At 52.6% G+C, this 26,707-nt stretch overlaps 2 protein-coding genes across 6 annotated transcripts; both read right to left on the bottom strand.

The window, feature by feature from the left end:
• Positions 1-418: 418 nt before the first annotated feature.
• On the bottom strand, positions 419-4,928 carry RILP (Rab interacting lysosomal protein). 2 transcript variants are annotated; one of them, XM_069089672.1, is made up of 7 exons: positions 4,595-4,928; positions 4,395-4,501; positions 4,097-4,246; positions 3,584-3,732; positions 3,006-3,128; positions 1,269-1,402; positions 419-687 (listed from the first exon to the last, which is right to left on the bottom strand). In XM_069089672.1, the coding sequence occupies exons 1-7, from the start codon at positions 4,845-4,847 to the stop codon at positions 665-667; spliced, it is 939 nt and encodes a 312-aa protein (XP_068945773.1). In that variant the 5' UTR covers positions 4,848-4,928; the 3' UTR covers positions 419-664. The 2 variants fall into 2 exon arrangements, with proteins under 2 accessions (XP_068945773.1, XP_068945772.1); XM_069089671.1 differs by having other exon boundaries at positions 1,295-1,402; positions 4,595-4,921.
• Positions 4,929-5,260: 332 nt separating this feature from the next.
• On the bottom strand, positions 5,261-22,532 carry PRPF8 (pre-mRNA processing factor 8). Of its 4 annotated transcripts, none has more exons than XM_069089670.1 (43): positions 22,411-22,532; positions 21,613-21,723; positions 21,234-21,402; positions 20,356-20,520; positions 20,052-20,270; positions 19,670-19,882; positions 19,393-19,518; positions 19,153-19,258; positions 18,449-18,639; positions 18,234-18,353; positions 17,957-18,146; positions 17,704-17,823; positions 17,485-17,619; positions 17,166-17,295; positions 15,346-15,542; positions 15,046-15,252; positions 14,767-14,930; positions 14,543-14,669; positions 14,238-14,430; positions 13,886-14,073; positions 13,562-13,800; positions 13,272-13,418; positions 12,939-13,149; positions 12,641-12,757; positions 12,109-12,536; positions 11,795-11,930; positions 11,459-11,628; positions 11,106-11,235; positions 10,817-10,963; positions 10,473-10,633; positions 10,061-10,252; positions 9,598-9,835; positions 9,327-9,455; positions 8,899-9,012; positions 8,653-8,826; positions 8,215-8,408; positions 7,461-7,700; positions 7,209-7,350; positions 6,907-7,047; positions 6,658-6,797; positions 6,356-6,558; positions 5,556-5,568; positions 5,261-5,389 (listed from the first exon to the last, which is right to left on the bottom strand). In XM_069089670.1, the coding sequence occupies exons 2-43, from the start codon at positions 21,710-21,712 to the stop codon at positions 5,374-5,376; spliced, it is 6,882 nt and encodes a 2,293-aa protein (XP_068945771.1). In that variant the 5' UTR covers positions 21,713-21,723; positions 22,411-22,532; the 3' UTR covers positions 5,261-5,373. The 4 variants fall into 4 exon arrangements, with proteins under 4 accessions (XP_068945771.1, XP_068945770.1, XP_068945768.1 ...); XM_069089669.1 differs by lacking the exon at positions 22,411-22,532 and adding an exon at positions 21,903-22,088 and having other exon boundaries at positions 5,261-5,568; positions 21,613-21,665; positions 21,698-21,723; XM_069089667.1 differs by having other exon boundaries at positions 5,261-5,568.
• Between the last annotated feature and the right edge of the window lie 4,175 nt (positions 22,533-26,707).

The following is a 26,707-nucleotide window of genomic DNA, read 5'->3' as shown; positions in this document are numbered from 1 at the left end:
TGCTCTGTTCCTTCCCTCCTCTTTTTCTGGGGTCCATCCCGCTCCACTTAGGGCCCCTTCCACTCAGACTGGGGGGGGGGGAGAGGGGACAGTGACAGAGATATACTCTTCTCCCAACCTAAGGAGTAGGGCAAGGCCAGCCTGTGGAGGGCTCAGAGCAGAAGGGGACTGGACCCAGGGGAGAGGAGTAAGATATTTGGGGCTGGAGTCTCCAGTCCAGAAACCTACAAGCTCTGAGATTCAGATTTTAGGACAAAGCTGCTCTCAGGTCAGTAATGAGCACCCCCCAGCCCAGCCTAACTTTCCCTTCCTGCCCCTCCCCTTCAAGGAAACAAATCAAAGGGGGAAACAGACACATTAAAGCAGGTGTCTACTTAAGAGCTGAGGCTACAGAGACGTGAATCGATCGATAGATCAGTCAGTCAGCCAACAAGCATTTATTAGGCACCTGCTGCATGTAGCCAGGCATTCAAAGGGCTGGGCCTACAACATTCTATGATGTTTCTCAAGTCCTGAGCCAGGGCTTGGTCAGGCTGCGTTGGTCACAGGCTCTCCAGAGAGGGCTCAGGGGGAGGTGGTGGTGGCTCCTTTTCTTCCACCCTCTTCTCCCGCTGGGAGCAGGTGGGGTCTTCAGTTTGTGGGAGTTCCGCAGAGGGCTCTGAGCTTACGCGATACCAAAGGCTGAAGCTAGGGGAGAGCCAAGAGCCCGCATCATGAGGAGGGTCACAGGGGTCATCATTCTCCAGTTTGAAGGCATCTTAGAAGACATCTGGACCAACCTCTCATTTTACAGGGCAGGAAACTGAGGCCAAAGGGAAGGAAAGTGACTTGCCCAAAGTAGCACCAAAGAAAGAGATATATGATGGAGTGGGAATATGACAGAGTGCTGCGGCAGGCAAGGCAAGTGGGTGAAATAGTTGGGGCACATGAGAGAGGAGAGAAATCATGGGAAAATCTGGGAGAAAGCAGTGTAAAATTTAGGGGCGGCTAGATGGCACAGTGAATAGAGCACTGGCCCTGGAGTCTGGAGGACCTGAGTTCAAATGCAGCCTCAGACACTTAACACTTACTAGCTGTGTGACCTTGGGCAAGTCACTTAACCCCAATTTCCCTGCCTTCCCCCCTGCAAAAAAAGCAAAATCAAAAAACAAACAAACAAAAAAAGCAGTATAAAATTGGAGAACTCTGGGGTGAAGATACTCAGGGTAGGGAGAAAAGCCCTAATTCAGTCTCCATCTTTTTCCTTACCCAGGTAAGCTCCTACCCACCCTTGTTCCCTCCAATCTCAACATACAAACTCCTGATTCTGGACTCAGGGGGCGCAGGTGGACTTGCCCCATCCACACCAGGGGCTGGCAGCCACGAGGCTTCACTGTCATCTTCATCATCATCATCATCATCACTGAGACAGAAGAGAAAGGCTGGATGAGGGCCAGAGCCCACCTACCTGGTTCAGTCCCCTCCCTGCCCCCTTAGCTGTGTATAGTTCTTTGACCTGCCTATTTGAGAGTCTAGTAATCCCTGAAATATGGACCACACACACACACACACACAGACACACACACACACGTCTGGTACAAGTTCTAGGAGCCTCCGTTCATTTGTAAAATGGGTCTAACCCAACTTGTACTACCTACCTCACCAACTGTTGTGAGGAAAACACTTTGAAAACCAAACTATGTGGTATAATCTGAGAGTGAACTATTTATCAATTAAGGTGTTCCTCATAGGAAGGAAGATCCACATTCTCCAACTTCTGTTCTCTACTGGGTTGAGAATGCTGAGAAACTGAGAAGAGGTTAGGAGAAGTCAAAATTAGGGAACATTTGATAAAAAAAAAAAAAAGCAAGGAGCCTGGAATAGCCAGCAGCTGGGACCCAGTGGAAAGATCACCGAAATGAGTCAGGGTCCACCAAATGGTACTTTGCCATGTGGTTGTGTGACTCGGCAGCACCTGGACAGTACAGAGTGGTAGACTTGGAATCAGGAAGACCAGAGCTCAAATCTTGATTTGGACACTGACTAGCTCTGTGACTCTGGGCAAGAATATTACCCTATCTCAGCCTCAGTTTCCTCATCTGTAAAATGGGGATAATAACAGCACCTACCTCCCAGGGTTGTTGTGAGGGCCAAATGAGATAATTTGTGGAAAGTGCTTTGCAAACCTTAATTATTAATCTCAGTCTCAATTTCCTCATCTGTAAAACTGAGATAATAAATAGCACCTGCCTCAGACTGTTCTCGTGAGGATGAAATGAGACAATTATAAAGGTCTTGGCAAATGTGAAGGCACTACAGAAATGCTAGCTATCACCACTACCTTGATCGTCATTAAAAAAAACCCTCTCAGCCTCAGTTTCCTTATCTGTAAAATGGGGCATATAATCATACTGTCCCCATAGACTTGTGAGTGTCCAATGATACAGCATATGGAAAATGCCTAAATGTGAAAACAACCTAAATGCAAGCTATTATCATTATTATTGTTAAGATGCTGTCTTAACCTCTCTGAGTTTCAGTTTTCTTATCTGTAAATTGGGGCTAATGTTACTACTTGCACCACCTGCTTCACAGGTTGTAAGAACTCTCTGACAACTTGAAAGCACTGTCAAAATGTAAGTAATTAGGATACCTGGAGATCACACACACACACACACACACACACACACACAAGAACAGAGACTCCATAAAGATAGCAGCAGAGCACAGCTGGTGATGGGGCTTTAGTCTAGGCAGGCACTGAGACTCCAGGCTGAGCTGGAGAGAGGTATCAGTGGGCGGTGGGGGGGGGGGTCAGCAGTATCTCTACTACCAGCCCTAGGACCCACGGTTCAGGAAGGCCTCAAGCAGACAAAAGTCCCAGCCCACACCTCCTTCCCCTGGAGGGAGAAAGCAAAGTCAATTCACAAGTGTTAGCACCTTAAGCAGTGAGCAGGGATGGCAAGGGAAGGCCAAGAGGTACACTGAGGTGGGGGCAAGGCAGGCTTGGTGAGGGCTGTCCTCACCTGCTCCCTGGCTCCTCAGAGGTCCCCAGCATCTTGGCCTTGATCTTTCTTCTCTGTTTCTTCACAGTCAATTTCATAGCGTTAAGCAGGAGCCCAGGGACCCGCTGGCCGGTAAGCAGTTCCCTAGGAGCCAGAGAGAGAAAAAGCGGTCAAGTCTGGAAGTGTAAACATTCTGATGAGCTCACCCCTGGGGAGGGGGCTATAGCCCTGAAGCATTCTGGGAGAAGCATCCCGTAGGGAGTCTGGGCATATACTGGACTCACTGCCAACTGGGGTGCCAAAGCAAGGCTAGGACTGCCCCCTACTGTGGTTTTTTGGTGAGTGGCTTTAGCTACAGTGGCTCAGGACGGGAATTACTGGTTTGAGAACTGCAAAGTTGTAGCAGGCAGGGAAGGTACAGGGAAAACTGGGGTGACTAGCTGTCTGAGGGCCCCACTGGACCCAGGAGAAGACAGCAGAGGAGTGGGGAAGGGGTCAATAGCAATCCACTGCTCCCTGGGCACGAGGCTTTTTGCTGGGGGCTGGATGGAGGAGAGCTGGGGAAAACATGCCAGCGGCCCCTTCTGCCCGCCACCCACCGATGGTAATAATTCAACTCTTCCTGCAGCAAGAACACGTTGGCTTTCAACTCATTGCGCTCCTGCAGGATCTGGCTGACCTCCTCTCTGCTGAAGCCATCGGGTTTCCCCTGCCCCAGAGGCTCAGCGTTGGACAGACGGGAAACAGCCTGCTCGGGTGACAAAGTGGAAATGGGGGGGGGGGGGGCGCTGGAGTCGGAAAGAGGCTCGCCCTTAACACCTGCCTCATCTCGTACCACCCCAGTGTGGTCATGGTGGTGACTGTGGGGGGTTGTGTGGGAACTAGGAACCAGAGATGCGGGAAGGGGCGGGGGGGGAGGCTGGGGGAAGCCTTTGGCAACACCGACCTAGGCTCTTTGGGGAGAATGAAGAAACAGAAGGTACAGCCCATGCCAGCTGGTGAACGGAGAAGTGGGGCACAGCGAAGGGCGCCTGGAGACTAGGGCATCTCCCACCCCCGAGGCGGTTAGCTAGAACGGCCCTCTTCCGGGGACCCCACACCCACGCGCACACCTCGGGCGCCTCCCCTGCCCCGGCCTGAGGTGGGGCCTCCTCCGCGTCGGCTACCCTCTGAAGCGCTGCCCGCAGCTGGACCTGCACGGCGGCCAGTTTGCATCGCAGCTCCCCATTCACCCGCAAGAGTCTCTGCAGCTGCTCCTGCAACTGCGGGGAGGGGTCGGTGGCACAGGCAAGCATGCGGTAGGCCCGGCTCTGGCCAGCCCAGGTTCCCGCCCCCGAGCCTCGGCCGCGCCCCCTGCCCTCCAGCCCCGCCCCTCCCCTCCCCCGGCATTCCCCCAAGGCCCGATCTTACTGCGTCTGCTTCCTGCAGCCTCAGCTGCAGCTCCCGGCTCTGCGCCCGGATCTGGTCCCGCTGTCGGTCGGTCACTTGCTTCAGCTGCCGCAGCAGGAGCCGCTCCTCTGGGGAAGAAGGAGCTCGGGCTCAGGGCTCTCCGGGGCTTCGCTGCGCTGCGCTCCCCCTCCCTCCTGCTCTGGCTCCCGGCGACCACTCACCCCGCGGCCCGTCCCGTAGCTCTCGCGGGGGGCTTCTCGGGGCTCGGCCCCCCAGGCTGTCCCCCCGCTCCTCGGGATCGAGGGGCGCCGCCGCCCCCTCCAGCAGCTCCAGCGCCCGCACCACATGGGGCACTAGCCGGGCCACCGCTTCAGGACCGAAGCGGCTGGCGAGTGCCTGCAGCTCGGTGCCCAGGGCCCCAGCCAGCTGATACACAAGCTCCGGGCTGGGCCGGCCCGCACCTGCCGGCTCCATGAGATCCCGGGCCACCCAAGGGTTAGGGCAGGAGGCGCGCGCGAGCAGGCCCGGAAGGCCGCGAAGGACTCCGGGGCCCGGAGGCGGAGCCCTGGGAGGAGCCGCGGCCCCGCCTCTGGGTCGGAGGAGTAGGTGGTCAGCCAAGTGGACCGTCCAGTTCCTAGGTCCCTAGCACCATGGCCAAGGTTCCAAGCCAGGCTCCACCCATCCCTGGCCCCAGGAGCCCGGGGCCGGCCGGGAGGGGCCGCGGAGGCGGGGGGCGTGGAACGGCACCCCCCCCTCCCGTCTCCCCCTTTCAGACCCCCAATGGCAGGTTCTGGGGTCAAGGTTCAGCCTGGAGAGGTGAGGCAGGATAAGGGAGACCCCAACAAAGCTGCATCGTCCCCCTTCCCCAAAAAAGGCTGAGACGTGAGGAATTTGTACAAAATTTATTGTCCCGCTCATCTCCAGACTACAGGTCTAGAAATTCCACAAGATACAGAAACACAAGCACAAAATACAGAAGGTGGAGGCAGGCTGCTGAATGTCAACAGCGACTGGGGGCGGGGCCGCGAGGGGCGGGGCCGCTAAGCGTAGAGATCCTCCCGGTCCGCAGAGTAGACCTCACCCTCCTGCAGCAGGGCAAAGTTGAGGAAGTGGGAGGGCCGGTGCACTTCGTGGTAGAACTCTTTGGGGTTGGCCAGCTGCAGCTCGTATTTCATGTTGGGGTCATGTCGAACGCCTGGGGGCAGGGGCACAACGTCCAGGGTGGGCCAGGCCTCCAGGCTGGGGCCCAGCGCTCAGCCACCCGCTAAAGAAGCCTTTGCCTCTGGCCTGGACACCGACCCAGAATGGTGGGGTCTTCTCTGGCCCAGACCATCAGCTCAGAGCCTGAGGGCAGTCCCAGGCCAGACCCTTCCCACCCAGTCAACTCAGAGCCTGTGACCAAGAAAGCCCAGGGAACTGGCAGAAAAAGCAGCCAAACCAATCTCTTGGACTGTTTCTTTCTTTACATTTTTTCCCAATGACATGTAGTGTAAAAAAACTAAGTGGGGCAGCTAGGTGGTGCAGTGAATAGAGCACTGGCCCTAGAGTCAGGAGGACCTGAGTTCAAATGCAGCCTCAGATACTTAACACTAGCCATGTGACCTTGGGCAAGTCACTTAACCCCAATTGCCCTGCCTTCCCCCCCCTCCAAAAAGCAAAAAATAACCCAAACAAACAAAAAATTTTAAACATCTGTTTTAAGATTTTTGTTCCCTGCCCCTCCCCCTCCCCCTCATCAAGAAAGCAAGCGGTGTGCTCTAGGTTATAGCATTTCCATATCTGGCCCACTTTGTCTAAAAGCTGCAATATGTCTGTGAGGATCTTTGGGGAGGGAAATGTGTGCTGAGGCTGGAATGAGGGGGCCAGCAAGGTGGGGTCCCCCCAAACAGCCCGGTGGTGCGATGCAAGAAACACTGGCAAAGCACAAAGCCAGCTCCGGCCCAGCCTGCCCGGGAGCACACCTCTCCCCCTGCCACACTCACCCATGAAGTTGTAGTTCCAGGAGGCCTGAGCAGGCACCATGAAGAAGCCCAGGAAGCGATCCGACAGCAGCATCTGAACCCGCTCGTAATGGGAGGGCAGGTAGCCCTTGGGGTTGTTGCCCTTGTCTGTGTTCTGCCGCCCCCACTCATAGCCACTGGGCGTCAGCTTGTAGGCAGTGAGGGTACAGGAGCCTGGGGTGAAGCTGGGAAGGACCAGGCATGGTCAGAAGGGGACCCCAAGCCCTTGACCCGGCACCAGACACAGCAGGGAGGACCCACGCTGCCCCTCCCGGCTGCCTCACCTGCATGTGATGATGATGGTCTTCTCCCCATCCCATGAGGGGTTGTCAGCCATGACCTTGGCGTGGGTGGTGACATCCTGGGGCGAAAGCTGGGGGGACTCATTGGGTTGAGTGTGGATCCAGCCGAGGGGTTCCATCTCCTGCGAGGAGGGAAAGAGAACAGATCAGAACAGCAGGGCCTCCCAAGAGCCTGGAGATCCAGATCAAGCCTCCCCTCCCCTGCCAATTCCCCTAGCCCCCCACACTCACTTTGAGGTACTCGTGCTGGGGGAGCTGGCCTGGCAGGTGTACCGTCTGGTGGGTGCCCCACTGAGGGACCATCACAATGCATCGGATCTCCTTCACCTGAGGGTTATCTGGGGGACTCACACCATAGAGGTAGCCTGCAATCTGGAGACAATGGGGTTAGGGATTCCCTTGAGTCAGGAGGACCTGAGCTCAAATCCAACCTCAGACACTTGCTAGCTATGTGACCCTGGGCAAGTCACTTGACCCTGACTGCTTCACACTGAAGGGTTCTGGCCTGTCTATGCCCTTGCCTACCTACTCACCTGGGCTCGAAGATCAGAAATGCAAATGAATTTTTTCAGCACATTCTTGGGAAGGATGTAAGTGTAGCCTGTTTCTTTGATGTCGTCTGATGAGACATAGATGTGGTTGGTCCTCAGATGCAGGTTGGCGGCAGAGATGGCCCTGAGACATAAGGGGGAAATCAGCATTGTGTGGACCCCCCCCACGCCTACACACAGACTCACTGTCTCCCTCAGCCAGCTCCATATTCTCCCAGTTCCCTGGGCCAGTACCTGACCCTCCATTCCGTCTTGGAGGAGAAAGTCTGGGTCTCATAGTTGCTGGTAGTGGAGGTGATGATCTCATCACCATGCTTATTGACAGTTCGGGTCTGTGTCGCTGTCAGTTGGGACTGCTCCTTGGTCTGCTTTTCAATCTCAGCAATCTGCTGCCGCTGCTGGGAAGGAGCCGAGATCTCCATGCCCAGGATGATATCTCGGATCTCTGACTGGGTTAGGGAGGCCACATTGACACTGTGGGGACAGAGATGTTCACATCACACGCATGGGGGCTCTATCCTTTGTCACCATCAACTCAGAATGTAAGCTATGCAGGGGGCTGCTTGTATCTGGCCCCAGACAGTCCCCCACCTTCTCCCAATCTTTCCCCAGGGAAGCAGCAGGATGAACTGGCACCATGATGTATGTGGACATCTGCAGGGCCCTCCCAACCTTGCCCAGACCCAGGCTTGCCTAACCCCCCTAACCCAAGGGGGCAGCCCTCATCTTACAGAAAATTCTCGCTAGGTTTCTGAGTTGGACTCTTGCCCATGGAGCTGGAGAGGAGGACATGGTCATGCTTCACATCTCCTCGGCCTCATGCTGAGTTCTACCTCAACTTTGGGACTCTAGTCACATGCTACAGAGTCTGGCTAAGCCATCGTCCTTGAGCAGAGCCCACGACTCAGATTCCCTCTCCTCCCCTGGCCTGGCCCTTCAGGGACATCACCCCAGCTCCCCCCAGGGCCCGCCCTCAGCCACAGCTCACTTGTTCTTCTTGCCATAGTCAGCCAGGATCAGGTCCTTGAGCTGCACCTCGACCTTGATCCACTCCTCGTCGGTTAGCGTGGGCCAGATGTGGTGCGGCTCTGTGACAGTGGTCTTGTCTGGCTTCAAGATCACCTTGGCCCGATCATTGTTCACGTGGAGAGCACGGAGGATCAGAATGAGACGAGAAAAGGCCTGGGCACGAGAGAGGAACATCAGCCACAAACACCCACAGGAGGTAGTGTTTCCCCCTTGACTCTTTCCTGAGAACAAGCAATTTCCACCATTGATTTGGGCATCCCCAGGTCTTGACCAGAACCCCAAGTCATGCTATCCTGGACCTCAAATTCAGATTCTCTGAGGCCAGAGAGCCTGAGCAAGGGCAGGGCTGAGGATGCCCCCTGTCCCCAGGTCAAGACCCCCAGGGGCAGCTTCGCACCGTGTAGGATGAGATGGTCCGAAGCCAGTCGTCATAGAGATTAAAGAGAACCATCTGGGGCTCGGTGGCCTTGAGAATCAGGTCCCCAAATTTCTCCACTTTGAGACAGGCCTGGAAGGGCAACTGAAGCTCTGAGCCTTTGATCACAATGTTGGGGAAGTCTAGCAGGTGCACCTGAAACAAGGTCAAGGTCAGTGGCACAGCTTCAAGGCCCCGCCCCACCCCCACCCCCTCCAGGCTTCTTACCTCCAATGGGTCCAACATGCCTTTTCTGGTCACGATGATTTGCTTGGGCTGTTCCTCCACAGGTAGAGAACGGATCAGGGCAGCCACTTCCTCAGCCGTCTTCCACTTGGCCAACTGGGAAGACAACAGAAGTGAGCCCACACTGAGGATGGGCAGGTTACAGGGAGAAGGCAGGAAGGGCCTGGGGGTACCCACAGAGGGGCCAGCATCATGGCCATAGTACCGTCCAGAGCTGCTGAGAACCCACAGCACGTTCACCAGAGATCAGAGATCACTGACCATGTGACCAAAGAGACCTGCAGAGAAGAGGCAGGGGCCAACATATCCCCTCCGAGGTTCAAGACACTAGCCCTCCAGCTGAGGTCCTAGTGAGAGGCCAGCCAAGACCCAACAGAGGGAGGGAAGAGCAAGACAGAACTGAGGCCTACCTGACCCAGACGCTTCTGTCCAGCCCACACAGATGTGTGGATAATCTTCAGGAAGAGCTGCCCTGTTCTTGGATTGAAGATGAAGATGGCCCCGTTGATGGGCTTGGTTGTCAAGTTCCCTTCAAAGGTCTAAAGCAGAGAAGCAGACAGCCCTCGTTAACATGAGGGAGACAAGTACGCCACCCTGAGGACTGAGTCACAGAACGGCTCTGTGTCTCTGCCTAGACAGGGATGAGTGTCTCCCCACTGATGCCCCAGTGCCCATGACTACCTTGTGAATGGTGACTCTATAGACGTTGGTGTCGTCCACAAACCAGATGATCTGATTAGAGAAGAGTTCACCGTAGTTCTGCGAGGAGAGGTAGGGCTCAGTGGGCTCTGAGGAGTACAGCTGCAGCCCCTTGCGTATTCGTTCACGAAGCACATACAAGGCAGGGTTTGCCTTCATGATCTTTGCCATAGCTTGCTGGATCAGGGGCTTGCTACCTGGAAACCAGTTTCCATAGGCGCTGTGAAGATGGGAGAAGGAAAGGGAATTAAGGCCGGATGGAAGGAAAGGAGGATTGGACCAACGGATGCAGGCTGTAGGCTGACAGTGATCAATATGGTAGAGAGAAAAAAAGGGCTGAGTGATCTGGGGCAAGGAGGGAAGGCCCAAAACATCTCACAAGCCAGAACGACAGATGATTTGGCACCAGTGAGTGCTGAGGAGGGCTGGTGCCTTGATTCCTCACCTGTGCAGGTTGTATGCTAAATCGATGGCGATAAGCACCCCCGTTGGCGAGGGGTAGATACTCATGTTGTCAGTGGTATAGTCAAGGAACTTGGCCCGGGCATAACGTTCGATGTCATGGGAGTCATAGTCACCCCAACGCAGCTGGATGTCAATCCAATACTTCTGAGTGGTGGTGCTGTCCATCACATCCCTACGAAGAAACAGAGTCAAGGGCCCACGCCCTAGTGACCAACGGACACAAGGGATCCTGCTCCCAACAGGACACAGCTGCAGGACCACTACTTATGAGCCCCAAGATGTCCTGTCCTCACATTAAGAACCCCGGGGTACCAGCACCCCTGGCAAACAACAGGAGAAAAGGGCACATTAAATCCCAAGAGGGCTCTTGGCTGAGCTAGTCGGGCACTTACTTAGAGTCAGCCAGCAGCGAGGGCCGGGACACATTCCATTTATAGGAAGCAAAGAGCAAAATGTCTGCACAGGAGGAGTTCATCTTATAGGACTTTCTGGGGTGAATTGTCTCCTTCTGCACTGTCTCAATTTCCAGGGCATCTAACTCTTGGTCAAATACCTGAAAACAGAAAGAGAATTTAGGGACATGTTGACAAGAGGTGATCTATACAGTAAGAAAGAAAAAGCACCGCGCTCCACGAATGGACAACACCCAGAAGGTGGCACCCTAGCCCAGAGCTTACAGGGATTCCTCCCCATTACAGAGTTGCTGCCCCCCCAAGCCTTCTCCCCAAAGCCCTACCTGACACAAATCCATGACAATGCTCTCATGAATCTTCTGCCATAGATGGGCACGGAAAATCTGGATAAGAGAAATCTTCAGTGTGGGGATCTTGCCATGCATAAAGATGCCAGTAAGGTCCAGTTGCACCTGGAAGCCTACATATACCTGAATGAGAGAGAGGCGAGGTTACGAAGGTGGAGGCCAGCTCAAAAGATGAGCCAGGCAACAAAGATACTGTCTTTCCCAATTCCTTCCCATCCCTCCCCACTTGGCACCCCGCCTCATCCTTCCCCCAAGTAAGACTCACATTGGCTCGGTTAATGGTGGGTGACCACCACAGTGTGAAGCGACGGTTGGGGATCTGGTTCAACCCAGACCGCTGGGCATTGGTCAGCTTCTTCCACTTCATTGACTCCTCAAAACCACTGGCCTTCTCCCTACAAGGGCCCAAGCAGCCTGGTTCCCAAGGTTCTGCCATCTCTCCCTCCCACCCAGGCCCCCCCCGGCTGTTCTGACCTCATGGGGATGCCTAGCTGAGGGATACGGGTTGTGTAGGGCAAAAAGAGTAGCAGCACATAAGGGCTGTCATTAGGGATGGAGGAGAGGCAGCTGTGGAGGGAGGAAAGGAAAGTGTGGGAGGCCATGAAACACTATTCTCACCAGAAGAGACCCTCCCAGGTGGGGAAGTAAGTGCCCTTGAAGAGGGTGTGCTCCAGGATGCCCTCCACACCACCCAGGGCCTGGATCATATCTGTGCGGTAATTGTTAAGGTTCCAGAGCTTTCCATCATGCCGCTGGTGCGTCCACCAGAATGGATTTTGTTTTAGGACCTGAAGGGGGCAAAGGAAGTAAGGAAAAAGATGTGAGTTGGTAAAAACCAAGAATGTGACTAAATGAGACCAAAAGGAGCTAAAACACTCTACACCCAAAGCCAGAACCACAAGGCAGCAGCTTCCCCTCCCTGATAAACCTGCCCGCCCACATCTCCTCCAGCACCTGGTACTGCTTAAAGTCAGTACGGACACGCCAGCCCTTGTCATAAGCCAGTGTGTGCCGGTCCTTTTGGAATAGTGTATTGATCCGGGGAATGCCTCGGTCCCATGAATCCTCTAGGTCCTCCAGGGTCAGCCGCCTACCCAGAAAGGAAAAGGAAGAGATAAAGGAAGGGAAGGAATGCCATGGCCCCCCTGAGTGGCTCAGTGCCACCAGCTCTCACTCGTCCCTGGCTTCAGAGAGTGGGCCTTAAAGTAAGCGGTACCTGCACGTACAGTCAGACCTTGGGGCTTCTCCCTCCCTGGCTGGGCCCCTACCTGTTTTGAGCAATGGCCTCCTGTCTCTTGAGCGCATACTCAGCCCAGACACGCTGAGAGTCAATGAACTCACTCTCCCAAGGCTGGATGTAGCGGTACAAATTAGGAATTAGCTGGTCTTCTTCATGGCTCATTCCAGAGCGGAAGTGTGTGATGCCTACGTCCGTCTGCTTTGACCATCTGAGGTCAGACTGGGGGATGAGTACATGGCCCATAGACAGCATGCCCAGCCCACCAAGTTCTTTAGGGGTGTAGAACACAACTGGGGGGAAACGACTTGGCATCTTGGAGTTGAGCCCGATCTTGATTCGGGTCTGGATCTTGTTCTCACACTTCACCAGCAGGTCCAGCAGCTCCTGGGTGTTCACCACGGCCTCGCGGAAGTACGTCATGAGCCCGATGAGAGCTGTGTTCCACTTATTCACAATCTACAAGAGCAGAAGGTTAAAAGGCAATAAAAAGATGAAGTTAAAGATACTAAATACAAGACAACTACAATTAGTGAGAAGCAGCAGGCGAGTCCCACAGGTACCTTGGTGAAGGTGGTAGAACCAGAGGCCATCAGGATCTGACGCACACGGTTGTGAAAGCGCTGCATGGACTCGTCGTCCACACGCAGGAAGCACTGAGCTGTCCTTTCCTTAGTGACCTGAGCCAGGAGGATGGTGACAGTGGTCACATCACAGAGGCTCAGGCTGCCTCTCCCTCTCCCACATCCCCCCTTAGGAGGGGCCTGAACCCTAAGGCCACCCACCCTAAGTGCCCCCCCCACACGCCCTTCGGACCATACTCGGGCTGATTCCTCCCCCACCCCCAGCACTGGCCAGCACCTCATTCTGTAGGTTCCAGACGCCATCCTTGTGGGTGAATTCCTCATAGCTGGTGCGGCATTTGGGCAGAATGCGGCACTCAAAGCCACACATGTTGAAGAGCAGGTTGGGATTGTCCTTACTGTACACCGACACGAAGCTGTTCTCCCACTGCACTGTCGTCACTGACCGCGGCAGGCGGTTTTTAATATCCCAGAACACTGCCCGGCCCCTGCCCACACAAGGACACAGGGGCCAGTAAGGGGGAATCTCCTCCAGGAGATGAGGCCCCAAGGCCCAAGCTCTCCCCTCCTGCTCCCTGGGACATCCCGCCTGCCGTCCCCCCAGACTCACAAGTTGACGTCGTGCTTCATGAGGCGCATCCGAGCATCGCGGGGCCAGCATTTCTTATTGTTGTAGCCCACGATGTTCTCATTGTTGGGGTCAGGGTGCTCAGTCAGGTAGCGCTGGATCAAGTCACGGGCCTCATCTGCAGTGAACCTGTGGCAGCCAGGACCCCCATGACTCAGCCCGGGGTGGCTCCAACTCGGCTCCAAAGACAAGTGGCCCCAAGCCCCAACCCCCCCCATCACCCTGGGCAAGGAGCTACCACCCCAGCAGGCTGCAGGGGAGAGAACACACACCTGAAGAAAATGTGGATGCGGTCAATGTATCTGCAGAAGAGGCGGATGGGGTGGGCAGCTTCTGTGGCGATATCTTGGAAGCTGAGAAAGTCGTTGGGCATCTGAGGAGGCCCAGCCATCTCGCTGGCCCTGTGTAGGCCCAACACAAGAAGGTCCATCACCAGCCCATAGTACTGCACAATGAAGGAAGCAAACTGGAGTCCTCGAATGATTCCGTACGAATTTGTATGGTTCATGTCCTAGGAAGAAGGGCCCGTCACAACGCTGGCCTGGCCCCACCCCCCAGCCATCAGGGCCTCCCGCCGCCGGCCCACCCCGGCCTGCCTTGTAGTTGATGACCACGTTGTTCTTGGCTGTCATGTAGTCAGCGATGTTGTGGTCTACAATGAGACGCAGGAGTCTGTTCAGGAGAGTCAAGTCAATCTTCTCGTACATCTTCTCGAACCGTGACTCCAGCATGACGTTGCATTCTCCCTCGCTTGTCTCCCACACGTCCTGCAGATTGTTGATGCCTGGTGGGAGAAGGAGAAGGCGCTGAGGCCCTTCAATTTGGCTGCTGGGCACAATGTAGGTCTATGGGTCATCGACTCACTGAGGCTGTTGGCTCTGTAAGTTCTCCATGTATTATCAGCATCATTTCCCTACCACCAGCCCAGAAGAGGGAGATGGACCTCACCTTGGCACCACTTATACACAAGCAGAGGAGGTGGCTCTGTGTCTGCAGGCTTGATCCAGGGGGGGAAAAGCCGGCGTTTGTCAGCTTCATACCACAGGTACTGGTCTAAGTAGGCATCTGTGATCTTCTCAAGAGGTTCTACATCATACACAGGTACCAGATGACTGTACAGGTCCATGAACTCGATGCCCACCTGTGGGGCAAGGTGTCACACTCACACCCAGGTACGAGCCAGCTGGGGTCACTCCACTTCCCTCCCCCCACAATCTCTCTCCAGGAATGAAGAGAAGCCACATGCCGCTCACCTCCTTGAAGGCTCTCTGTGTAAGTAAGTGACGCTTGATGCGAGACAGAGCCTCATGCGGGTTGTCATAGGCTTGCTCAATCAGGCCCAGTTCCTCCCTCTGGGATTGGTTCAGACGGGACTTCACACTGATGAAAGAAGAGGAGAGGCAGACACACCTGAGTCAGTGACTAAGAACAGAGGTTCTTCACCCCGGGTCCAGGGAGCTCCCCCACAAGCCCTCACCTATAGGCTTCCTTGAGTCGTTCCAGGGCCAGGATGAGTAGCTTGGTGTCATGCTTGTAGGAGAGTGGGGGGAAAGGGATGGGGGAGAATCTGCGACTCTCCAGCCAATGCACTGTGGTGGTATAGACGGCCACGGCCTCTTCTGCTGTGATATAGGGACCGTCCTGGACACAGAGAAATCCAATTCTACATGCTGGTCCATGCTGGTAAGTGGCATGACCCCGGACCATATGTACAGAGCCCCTCTCCACATTCTGCTGCACCCCCATCAAAACTCACCTTCAGGTAATTGTGTTGTCTTTCCTGTTCAGCCTTCAAATAGAGCCGGGTGAGCCGACCCAAGTTCTTCTTACAAACAGTCTTATCCACAGTGGCCCCACGACGGATCCGCTCTCGGTTGTAATGGGCAGTGTTGGTCCACCAATCAGCCTTAGCCTTCACATAGCGCAGGATCATGTTTTCAATGGGTGTCGGTAACCCAGGAACCTAATGAGATAAATGGCAGAGCGACAAGTTGGGGCAGGAACAGGGGGAGGAAGACACCTGATGAACCCATGAACAGCAGCCACACACACACACCTTCCAGGGAATGTTGGCCTTCCAACAGCGCCAGGCCTCACTGAGGTGCTGCAGGATCGTCCGGGCCTTGTTCTGTTTGATGCCCTCGGGCATCATGTCCAAGATGTCATGCATCACCGCAGCCCGGAGCTCCAAGTCAAAGTGAGACTCCACTCGCTGCTTGGTCACAGTTTTCGCCACCCCCTTTGAGTGACGTCCTGAACGAGAGTAAAAATACATTCTGAGAAATCTACATCTGTGGGGGCCACATCCCCACAGCTCCTGTGACAAGAGGGAATAAGTCTCCACTCAAAGTGGCATCAAATCAGCAATTATTTACCAGAGGCCAGTGCAGACCCTGACAAAGTCAGACTGAACCTCTATAGAAATTCCATTCATGGGGCAGGTAGGTGACGCAGTGAATAGAGCACCAGCCCTGGAGTCAAGAGGACCTGAGTTCAAATTTGACTTCAAACACTTGACACACTCACTAGCCATGTGACTTTGGGCAAGTCACTTAAACCCAATGGCCCTCCAAAAAGCAAATAAATAAATAAATAAATAAATAACTTCAGATCAATGTAAAAAGGAGCACAGAGCAAATGTACTTTTTTGTATGTCTATGTCTGTTCACTTCTGTATTTACTTTATTAAATGTTCTGGGTTTGATGCAAGATTTGGTTTATTTTGGATGATTATCCAAAAGTAACTCCTTGTCTTACAGGGGAGCAATCCCATCCATGCAGATCCAACTCATTCTGTGATAGGGACCCCAAAGTCCCATTCCCCTCACCCCCAACAAGAAACACCAACAGACAGCCAGCTCAACTCTGCCTGGAGATGCCTAGGGCAGGGGGAGCCCCAACTTCCTGGGGTGCCACACCATTTTCCATAGCTACATTTATTAGGAGGTTTCTATCATTTTCTAAAAACAGCAACTCTAACCCTGCCCCTCCACCCACTGCTCCTCATTCTGTCCTCTCAGGCCAAGCAGAATCAATCTGACCCTTTTTTCCCAGAGGTGACAGCAGCTAACACGGCCCCGATGAAGCTCCTCTTCTGCAGGAGAAACTATAGATCCCTAAGTGGTCAAAGACCCTCTCCCTGACCATTCCTATCGCTTGATTGATAGTGTCAATGCCACTCACAATCAAACATCAGTGTTCCAAGAGGGGTCTGACCCAGAGGAGCAGGCCAATGACGTGCTTCATTCTCAACACACTCCACCCCTCAAAGTTCCCTGACCCCTTCTTGTTCCTTGGTTGAAACTGTGATCCACTAAAATGCCCAAGTCTTTGGTCAGGTTCTCCTCTAGCCTGACTACCTGCCCCCAGCACCTGGACAGCTGATTACGTGGGACTTTTCCAGTCTCTTAAATCTTTGTGGAACTTAACTCTGTCCTCTCCATTAGCTGTCCTGCCCAGCTGCTTCGTATCTGCTGACCTGACAGGTTTATACTTTTATCTAAGTTAGTCATGGACCTGCATGAGACCAACAAATGAAGAATGCTCAGGGGCATCCCCTAGAAAGCTTCCCACAAGGTGATCCAAACCCATTTATGATCACTCTTGCAGTCCGGTAATTCATCCAACTCCTAATAACTCTATTACCATCTAGCCCACATCTCCTTAGAGAGAAGCCTCAGGCACCTGAGACTGAAGGTCTACCTGGGGGAACCCCAGTATCATTCTCTGCATTTGCAACATCACAAACCAAGGAAGGGAATCACATTCATCTCAGAGAAGATGGAGGGCAGAAGAGCATCAATATGATGACCATGCCAATATCCATGCTGGAGGATAATGGAATAAGAAGCTGGGTGCTAAGGGGAAATTACTAACCTTCAAACTGCCGGGCCAGGAGATTGCCTAGCCACCGTTCCAAAAGAGGGGTGATGCCACGCATGAAAAACAACCAGACTCGCCAACCAGCAGCCCAGAAACCACAGCCTGGGCCTTTCCCCACAGGACCCTAGAATGCCAAGCAAAGCCCCCAGGTCAGCCATCTGCTGCCTCCCATGGGGAGGGGGCCACAGGGTGAAGACAGAGGAGCCACAGGAGCCCAGCTGGTATCTCTTGGAACTCACTGCAGGGTCTCACCCAGAGCTTCCCCAAGCAGGGCCCCATGCAAAGGCCAAGAGAGTAGGAGAGACACCCTTACCGTGTTGAAGCGATAGTAAATAAGGTGCTTCAGGTCCTTGCACATCCGGATCTGACGCATCAGCTTGTATTTGTAGCGGTACATTCCCGTCAGTTGTCCCACATGGGCAAATATATACTGCAGCCCATCTGCTAGCTGAAAGAGCATCACCTCCATCAGGCTCTGGACTTGGGCCAGGCCCCCTCCTCCCCCCTGCAGCAGGCTAGCCCCCAGTCTCACCTGGAAGGCATCCACATTGCCCAGGCGGTACTGAACATGGCTGTCTACCACGAGCTTGGTCAGCCGCAGCACCTCCCGACACAAGTGGAAGGCGTTTCCGAAACGGGATTTCTTCCGTTCCTAAGGGAGACACCAGGAGCAGAAAGCCAGCCAGAATCAGGAGGCAGCCAGGCCAGCTCTGGGGCCAGGCCCAGGCCCAGAGCCTGTGTGTGTCCCCCCCCCCCCCATCCTCCCCAGGTGGGCTGGCCCGAACCTTGGTGGTGAGTGTCTTGACAGGCTTCAGATTGAAGTTGTAGTCCAGGTGCAAGTAGTTGAGGTTCTTTCGGTGGATGAGCAGGTTGAGCATGTTGTAGCCCTGGCGGCAGACCTGCAGCCCCACCTCCACCCAGTCCAGCTTGGTGGACTGGAAGAACTTTGTGGCCTTGAAGGATCGGAAGAGATACCTAAAGCACAGAAGATTGTCCTGGGTGTGTGTGTGTGGGGGGGAGGGTCAGAGCGGAAGGGGAAAGGTCACTGCTAATGCTCCTCACCTCTTCTTCTGGGCCTTGGGGGGCCGGTGCTTGAGGGCATTCAGCACATAGTATTTGAGTAGCTTCTGGTAGGAGACCCTCACTTTCACAGGCTGCCCAGCAGGACAATGCTCCCGATACCTGCAGAAGACCGAGACAGGCAGATGGCCCCTTATCACACACTAACACCTACCTCGAGCCCCACTCCCTATGCTCTAGAGAAGAGGAGATCTTACCAGTTTTTAACCAGAGGTATGTCCAGAGCACGGCGGGTGCGGCCAGAGCGAAGGTTGAAGGGCCTTGGTGCCCACAGAAGAGCAATGCCATTGGCTGTGTTGTCTGTGTACAGGGGTGTGTCCTTGAGGAAAGGTTCCACAAACTCGGGCAGCTCAAACTCCTCATCATCATCTGGCAAAGGTTCTTGACTCTAAAAAGGAGAATACCAGGGAGCTCGGTCTTTGCTGCTTTGGGTCCAGATTTGGCTGGCAGACTTTTGAACTACAAAAGCCAGGCCTCCCAATGGAGAAGCCAGGGGGCTCACGTGCTAAATGGATCTAGGCCAACAGAATTGCTGAACCCCACAGGAAGCAATCACAGCCATCCAAAACAATTCCCTTCCTTGCTGGATTAGCAAAATACAACACAGTAAAAAGTTCTATTCAGACTGAGAATAAAATGGAAGAACAGAAATTCAAACCCAGTAAGGCCCAAGAAAGAGAAAATCTAACATGGGTAAAGCAACTACTACACAAAAGGAGAGACAGAGCCCAGTACAGAATCAAGAATAATAGCAAAACAGTGATTTCAGTCAATTCTTGAGATTCCAATCTATCTTCACAAAGAGGTTCAGAAGAAATGTGTCACCCCCGAACCAATCCCCAGCTAGGAATAGATTACATTTCTCTTTAAGACAGTCCAGAGCTCACCCATTCTGCCTCACCTTGACAGAATGCCTGTGGGAGATGGGGTTGATCAAAGGATCAAAGTAGAAGGCTGGGAGATCAGGGTCCTCTGTTTTGATGAACACAACATTGGGAGTGTGGTACCTGAAATGAAGGAGCCAGTCAGAGTCTCAGGATCAGCAGGTCAAAACCCTCCTCTTCCATGCACCCTGCCACCCCTGGGCCCAGTCCATCACCTAGCCCTTCCCTCTCCCCGGCCAAGATTCTGGTCTCTTTACCAGGTGAGGTGGACATGATGTGGAAGGTTGTTGTACAAATATGGAAAAGCAATCTTGTATTCAGTTCTGATGGGCTGCCTGATGATGATCTTGTTGATATCATTAAATTCATTCCAGTCTTCATCCCTGCAGGGGAGGGAAGCAAGCAGGAAGAAATCCAACTACCTCAGTGGGGAGGGCTATGCTTAGTGTCCCAGACCTGCCAGAGCCTGGCATCAGGAGAAGATCTGACCCAAACCAGGGACCCCAACAAGTCCTTCTTTCTAAGCCTACTTACTGAAGATTGATGTCTCGGACCAGCGGTTCAAACTTGGGGCCCCCTGGGATGGCCATATTGAGGGCCTTTGAGGTGAAGAAGGCCTTCAGGTCAAACAGATAGAAATAGTTGTCGTCCACGAGGTCTGTTAGGAGCTGATTGGCCAGGCGGTAGAGAGTAGACATCATGGGCAGTGTGAACTGCCACCGCTGATAAGTAGAGCCGTTCACGTACCTGGAAACAAGGGGGGGGGGGCAAAGGTGAGAAACCAAAAGCAGCTACTCAGGCCATAGCAATCATTCCTAGGGTTAGGACTTCAATCTCCTTTCCATGGATCCCAAGAGGCCCAACAACTCCAGCTTGCTGAGCCTGGTTCCTAGACCTAAGCCTGGCGGGCACTTACTTCCTGCTGTCCCTCAAGGGCTGGTGGTCATAAAACCAGTCCAGCACTGGGGCATCCTCCTCAGGATCCAATTCCAGCTGAATGGCCTCCAAAGGTTCCACATCTAGGATATTGTCAGCATAGTCAAGTGGCGGCTCCTCATCATCAAATGGGGGGAAACGCATGCGCTTGAAGTGCCGCCTGTCCCTCTTCTCTCGACGCATCATGATCCACATGGACCTGGGGAGAGCCACACCACAATCAGAACCCCAGAGAAAACAAAGAGACAACCTCTAGAACCCAAGTGTTCCCCAGTCCTTCTTACCCCCACTGAGAGATATAGACAGGCTCGATGACCCAAGGAATCTCATTGACAAAGGAAATTGCTCCAGTGATGTGATAAAGAACAGGTACATCCCGGATCTGCTCCCAGGGCATGGGCATGTTTTCCAAGAGCTTGAGGACAGCATGAGGCATGTACTTCAGGGCACTGTGGCATTGGGTAATGAGAAAGCAACAGAAAAATCAGTACTCCCACGATGACCTGTTTCCTATCCCATACGCTACACTGTTCTACCTGCGTTATATTCTTCCAGAAATCAATTACGCTGGCAACTCCAAAGCTCCCATGGTTCAGTTCTAGGCCAGGTGACCACATAGTCAGTTCCTCTGTTTCTCAGTGGAAGCAGTGATTTGTTAAAGTTTTGGTCCTTCCACTCACCCAACCTCCATCTGTACAGTTCAGATGGGGAGGAGGTAAAAGGGACCAGGGAAATCTAGGCAATCAATTTTATTGTTTCTGTGTTCTGGATGCTTTAAAAGAATAGTTTCAAGTATGCCAGAACAGAGCAGACCTCTGGGCCTAAAGTAACCAGAAAAATCCATGCAATAATGCAACTATAGGATGTAAATCCAGGGGTTTGGTCACACAATCCTGGAGCTCCCTCCCTCAAATGGGGCATTAAGAATGGCACCACTCATAGAGATGTTATCCAGAAGGGTTGTCCAGGGCTCCAATCTACAGTTAGACAGGAGGGTAGCAATCATGTCCAGAAATAAAAATACCAAACAGCCTGGAGATACAATTACAGTTTTATGAGGACAATGATCCAAGCAAGCCCAAACTGGCAGCTGCTCAGGACTCCCAGGGAATAACAACCTCTCTACTTTCTCCACATCCCTCTAATCCCTGCATCTCCTCACCCCAGGTAGACACGCTTGTCATGTCGGAACTTCCGGTTGGTCATATCCCCATGGTCACGGATGATCTTCCTGACGTGCTCTGGGGGCATGTCTTCCTTCTGTGCATCTACAAATCCAAATTTCCGCTTCTCTGCATAGCGCTTTGCCTGCAACTGCTGCCATTTTCGGGCTGGAGAGAAAACCCAGCTTGTATCACTGTCTACCCCATGCGAGTATCCCCAGTCCCCAGGTTCCTTCCCCAAAATGCTTTCAGGATGGGTCTACACAGAATGCGATCTTTCCCACAACCTGAATTCTCAGAGATTACAGAGGGAGCTGTCCAGGAGACCTATGGATGGTAGCACCCCACTTCCCAGCCTAAGGCTCCCAGAGCCCCTACCTTTTTCCTGAAGCTTCTCCTCTGACATGTAGTCGGGCAGTGGTGCCAGAGGGCCGGGCACAGGGGTACCCGGCCCTCTGTAGGGAAACACCCCGGCCATGTCCGGAGAACCTGCGGGATAGTAAGGGACCTCGGTCAAGTCTCTACAAAAGACCAAAGAGGAGGCAAGCTGCCAGCTCTCTAGCCCCTTCCCCATCCCCCCCAGGTCTCTACGCCCATATTAAGCCTGTCACCTCCCCTCTGCCTCCCCCACCCTCCCCTCCCCCTCCCCATCACAGCCCAGCGCCTACTCTGCAGGGCACGCGCAGGACTGCAGGCCCCCCGAAGGCAGCGCCCGACCCCTAGGAAGGGCTCTTGGTTAATGCAGCGCTGAAGAGCCACCGGCCTGCCCTCCAGGAGCTTCCTCAAGCCTCTGCCCCAGACCCAGGTCCCCAAGCCCTGCCCCCTTCAGCGAGAGGGCCTCGACTACATACGCTCCCTCCCACTGCACATGCGCCCCATTCTACACACCCCGAGCCCCCTTCTAGCCTCCCTCAGGGCCCCGCCCCCGCTTCATTGCGCATGCCCACTGCGCGTCCCTTCACAGATGCACGGCCCCGCGCACTCCCTCTATTCTCACTGCGCGTGCGCGCTCCCATGACATCGTAGCCACTTCCCCCTGCATCCTGCCCCCCCCCCCCGCCAGCTCCATTTCACCTTCACCTCTTCGTGCAAACCATCCCGCTCCCGCGCGCCTCTGCCCTGACCAGCCTCCCGGACCCCCCACGCACCATCAGCCCTTTACTTCGCTTTGCTTACCCCAGAGCTCCAGGTAGTCACTTTGCCGTTTCTACGAAAACGCAATGGCGGCAATCCCACGTCCGCCACACGTTCCCAACGCCCGGAAATGCGCAAGAAGCAACCGCGGGAAGGGGGTGGGGAAAGAAACTAACATCCAATCGGCGCCGACCGAAGAAGATGAAGGGTAGGGATAGCCAATAGTCATCAAGTATCCGGTCTAGGTAGGCGGGTCGAGGCATCAGAGTGGCTTTGTCCCAGAAAAGGGGCGGGGAGTTCTAGGGATAAGCCCCGCCTTCCCCACGCTCGCTCCCTCCCTCCCCAGTGTAGCTCTGGCTCCGCTGGGATCTTCCAGGTCGCCTGGAAAAGCGGCTTTCATGCAAATATGTAGGTATTACCCGTCTTTGCATAACTTATGCAAATGAACCATATGCAAAGGTTTTCTGAGTCCTCTAGACTTGTCAGAACCTAACGCTGGCGATAGGGCTGATCATGGACCTCAGAAGACCTGGGTCAGGTCCGACCTCTGACTTATACTGGCGGGGTGGCCCAGGGCAAATCACCTAAGCCCCTAGTGCCCCCAGACAACTCTAGGACTGTAAGTAGCAAAGAAGGGGCGACCCGCCACAGTACAGTAAGTTTTCCTCGTTAGGAAATCGCAAGTCCCTCCCAGCAAACAAAAACAGCCACCCTGAGAAGCACTCCCACCTTCCTCCCATGAAAGCTGCAATGATGAGGATGATGGGGATGAAATATGTGGCATTTGTACTGTGCTTTAAGGTTTGAAAAGGGTATCCCATGCATTATTGCATTAGAACCTCCTAACACCCAGCTGAGGTAGGAGCTGTGGGGTTTATTATCTCCGTTTTACAGCTGGGGAAACTGAGGCTCCACAGTAGGACGACTGAGTGTGGACTCTCTGTTGTCTCAGCGGCTGCCTCTCCCCTTTTCTCTGGGCTTCTCTTTACTCCCTGCCTCTCTCCATGTCCTGGTTTTCATTTCTCCCAGGGACACACCAGAGACACTGACCTGGTGTTCCAGCTTCCCCAAGTCCCAGCTCTTCCTCTAGTTAGTTTCCTCTTGTGTAAAATAATAATAATAGCTCCTCTATAAGGTTTCCAGAACACTTTGCTCACAGTAATCAAACCATCAACAAGCATTTATCAAGTTAGAGTGGCTAGGCCTGGATTCAGGAAGACCTAAGTACAAACCTGGGTAAGTCACTTAAATTTTTGTTTGCCTCAGTTTCCTCATCTGTAAAATGGGAGTAATAATAACACCTACCTCGCAGAATTGAAATAATGATGATCAAATGAGATAATATTGGTAAAGCACTTTGCAAACCTCCAGATGCTATATGAATGCTGACGATTCTGAATACTTAACCAAGTACTGAACGCTAAGAGAAAAGTAAAATAGCCCTTGCCTATCAGGAGTGATCACATGCACATATATAAGTGCACATAGAGAATATATGCAACCATGCCAGGTGGTTTAAGGAGGAACTCCACTAGTAGCCAGGGAGGTCAGGAAATGCTTCATGGTGAAGGAGCTGTTGCTTGAGTTGCCTCTTGAAGGAAGTGGGGTTCTGGGAGCTAGGAATGAGCAATGAGCAGGCAGTGAGGGAGAGTTTCTACAGAGACCAGAGATGGAACATTGCAAGTGAGTGGGAAGGGTTGGGAAGGTCCCTTGCAGCTCTGACATCCTACCACGGTTTCATTGGCTCAGAGGTATATGGGTATTCAGAAGGATGAGCACCTGGGATGGGAGGGCTTATTAACCACTTTTCAGGGCTGCTCATCCACCTTTGGTGTCTCCCTGTCACCCAGTTCTCACCTGTGCCTCCAAAAAGCTCTAGCATAAGCAGTGGCCATGCCCTAAGGGTAAACAGTCTCAGAAGACAGGCCAAACCAGGTTGAGGATAACGGACAGATCTCAAACCTGTCGATGAGTTAGGGGGATGTTTAGCCCAAGTACATGAAGACTTTCCCTGGCAGAATGGGTATATGAGAACAATTTGTTCCAACGGCCACGAAGGTGACTGAAGGAGACATTGTGGAGCACTTAGGGTTTGGTCAGACATCAAAGATGCCAAGGTCTTTGTGGGCCATCAATAGTTGTCCAGACTTGTTTTGCCACTGGATTTGGATGGTTCTGGAAGAGAGAGTGAGACTGATGACTTTGTACAATTCTGTCTCACTTAAATCCAATTCACGAATAAGTCAAGACATTGCTTCATGATGTCTCTTCAGAAGTGAACATTCACAGCCCAACAACAACATTGGGCCAGAGAACTTAGAGCTGGTACCTGTTACATTAAAAAAAAAAAAGGCATTCGTGACTGCATTGTAATCCTTACCCTCCATTCTGTGAAGCTGAAGTTTCAGCTGTTTGTAAAGTCACATTTTGGATTTTGGAGTAGTCACAAAATTTCTCCCTCTCCCAAAGGTCCCCCACCTGAAATAATCTCACAAAACTACCCCCCCCCACTCTTCCTCTCACCTTAATGTCTACTGATACCCTTGTTACATTTGGAAATAAAAAACTGAGAGACAGGACTCCCAACATGACCAATTTATTAGGTTAACAGTAACCAGTAAATTGGATCTATGACCTCTCAATAACCAAAGACCTGAGGTAGGGCTCACCAGCCTTCATATAGTTTTGGGAAGTCAGCATCAGTAGTTGGAAAAGACCGTGTGATTGGTTACAGGATAAACAGCATAGTGGCTATGGGGACAACAGGATTAGTTACATCAAAGAAATCAGGCTGGTACCCATGGGGGGGCTAGTAGCCACTCCTTTCAAATAAGTAGTGTTAATTGTTTTATGAGACCCCCCCATCTTGTAATCTTTGCTAGGGGATCAAAACTATCATTGCACATTTAGGGTTAGGGTTGCTCTCTCCTTGGAAGAGATGAAAACTCCTAATTGTACAAGGAAAGGCAAGGACAGATGACATATCTTTTGAGGATGTTATCAAGTTAACTTGTGGGGCTTAAAGATAAACAGATATCCTGGTAGTATCCCAGGGGCTACCAGTATGAAAGATGACAACTTTTCTTTTAATTACAGCCTTAAACTAACTCAGAGGGAAATCTAAATTCCTCAGCTCAACTCAAGGACAGAGGGGGCTTTAGGCAGATGCAGACTCAATTATAAAAATCAATACAATATAGCATCAATTACAGGATGGGATTAATTTGAATTTCTTGCTCTCCACCAGTTAGAAAACAGATGTCTCATTTCCTATAGTCCTGGTTTTCCGGTTTTTAACTCCTTTTAAATTGTATATTAACTTCATAGAAACTAAGCTTAGAAGAACTTGGTTTACCTAGAGCCCTAGACCCGGTTTATTTTTTAACCACATGCATTGATAAATAAACCATGTTTGGATGAAACTCTGTTTCTTCCCATCCCTCCCCCAATATACCTTCATCCTAATTAAAAAAAAACTGTGCTAAATGCAAATTAGAGACTTAATAGGCTAATTAAGAGGCAGAGACAGAAAGACTAAAGGGAAGAAGAAAAATGGAAAGCAAGAGGTAAAAGGAGAAACAAAGTCGGAGAGAGCAGAGAGGAAAAGCATTCACATACATGCACACGGGCACAGCCAGGACTCTGGTGGGGCACTGCGCTGCAGTGGGATTCTGTTCTAACAAAAAGGTGAGAAAAAGCTTCACTCTGTGTGTCCTACTTTTCTAGGTGCATTGGGGGATGCCAAAGGGAAGGGCAGGGAATAAATAAGCCTTTATATCTACATAGCATCTACTATGTGCTCAGTGCTTAGCTATTAGCTAAGCTACACTGGGTACAATTATTATCCCACTTGATACTCAGAACAACCCCAGGAGGTAGATACTCTTATTATCCCCATTTTACAGATGAGGAAAGTAAAGTTAACAGAGGTTGGGTGACCTACCCAGGGACACACAACTGGTAAGTGTCTGAGGCTAAATTTGAGTTCAGGGCTTCCTGACTTCCAGCCAAGTGTTCTATGCACTATGGCACCCCCTAGTGGCCAACAGGATATAAGTCACAGTCCCTGCCTGCAAGGAACTAACAATTTACTCAAGAAGAATTCACCCTTGAGGATCCATCTGCGAAATGAGTGAGAGTGTTATAATGAGAGGAGTGCTTTAGAAAGCGTTTAGGAAGACCAATGGGGTGGGGGGGTGTGAGGATTAATAGGATGGTGGTATGGCAATAACAATCTCTCAATTGCTAAATAGCCATCATGTGCCAGGCTAAAATTATGCTAAGCACTGGGGATATAAAAGGGGTGGCTAGGTGGCGCAGTGAATAGAGCACCGGCCCT

Source organism: Petaurus breviceps, unplaced genomic scaffold (genome assembly GCF_028583685.1).
Source record: "Petaurus breviceps papuanus isolate PSGF00001 unplaced genomic scaffold, PetGlider_PUasm1.0 186, whole genome shotgun sequence".
Classification (NCBI taxonomy): domain Eukaryota; kingdom Metazoa; phylum Chordata; class Mammalia; order Diprotodontia; family Petauridae; genus Petaurus; species Petaurus breviceps.
Note: the sequence above shows the minus strand (reverse complement) of the source record. Positions and strands in the feature narration are given on the sequence as shown.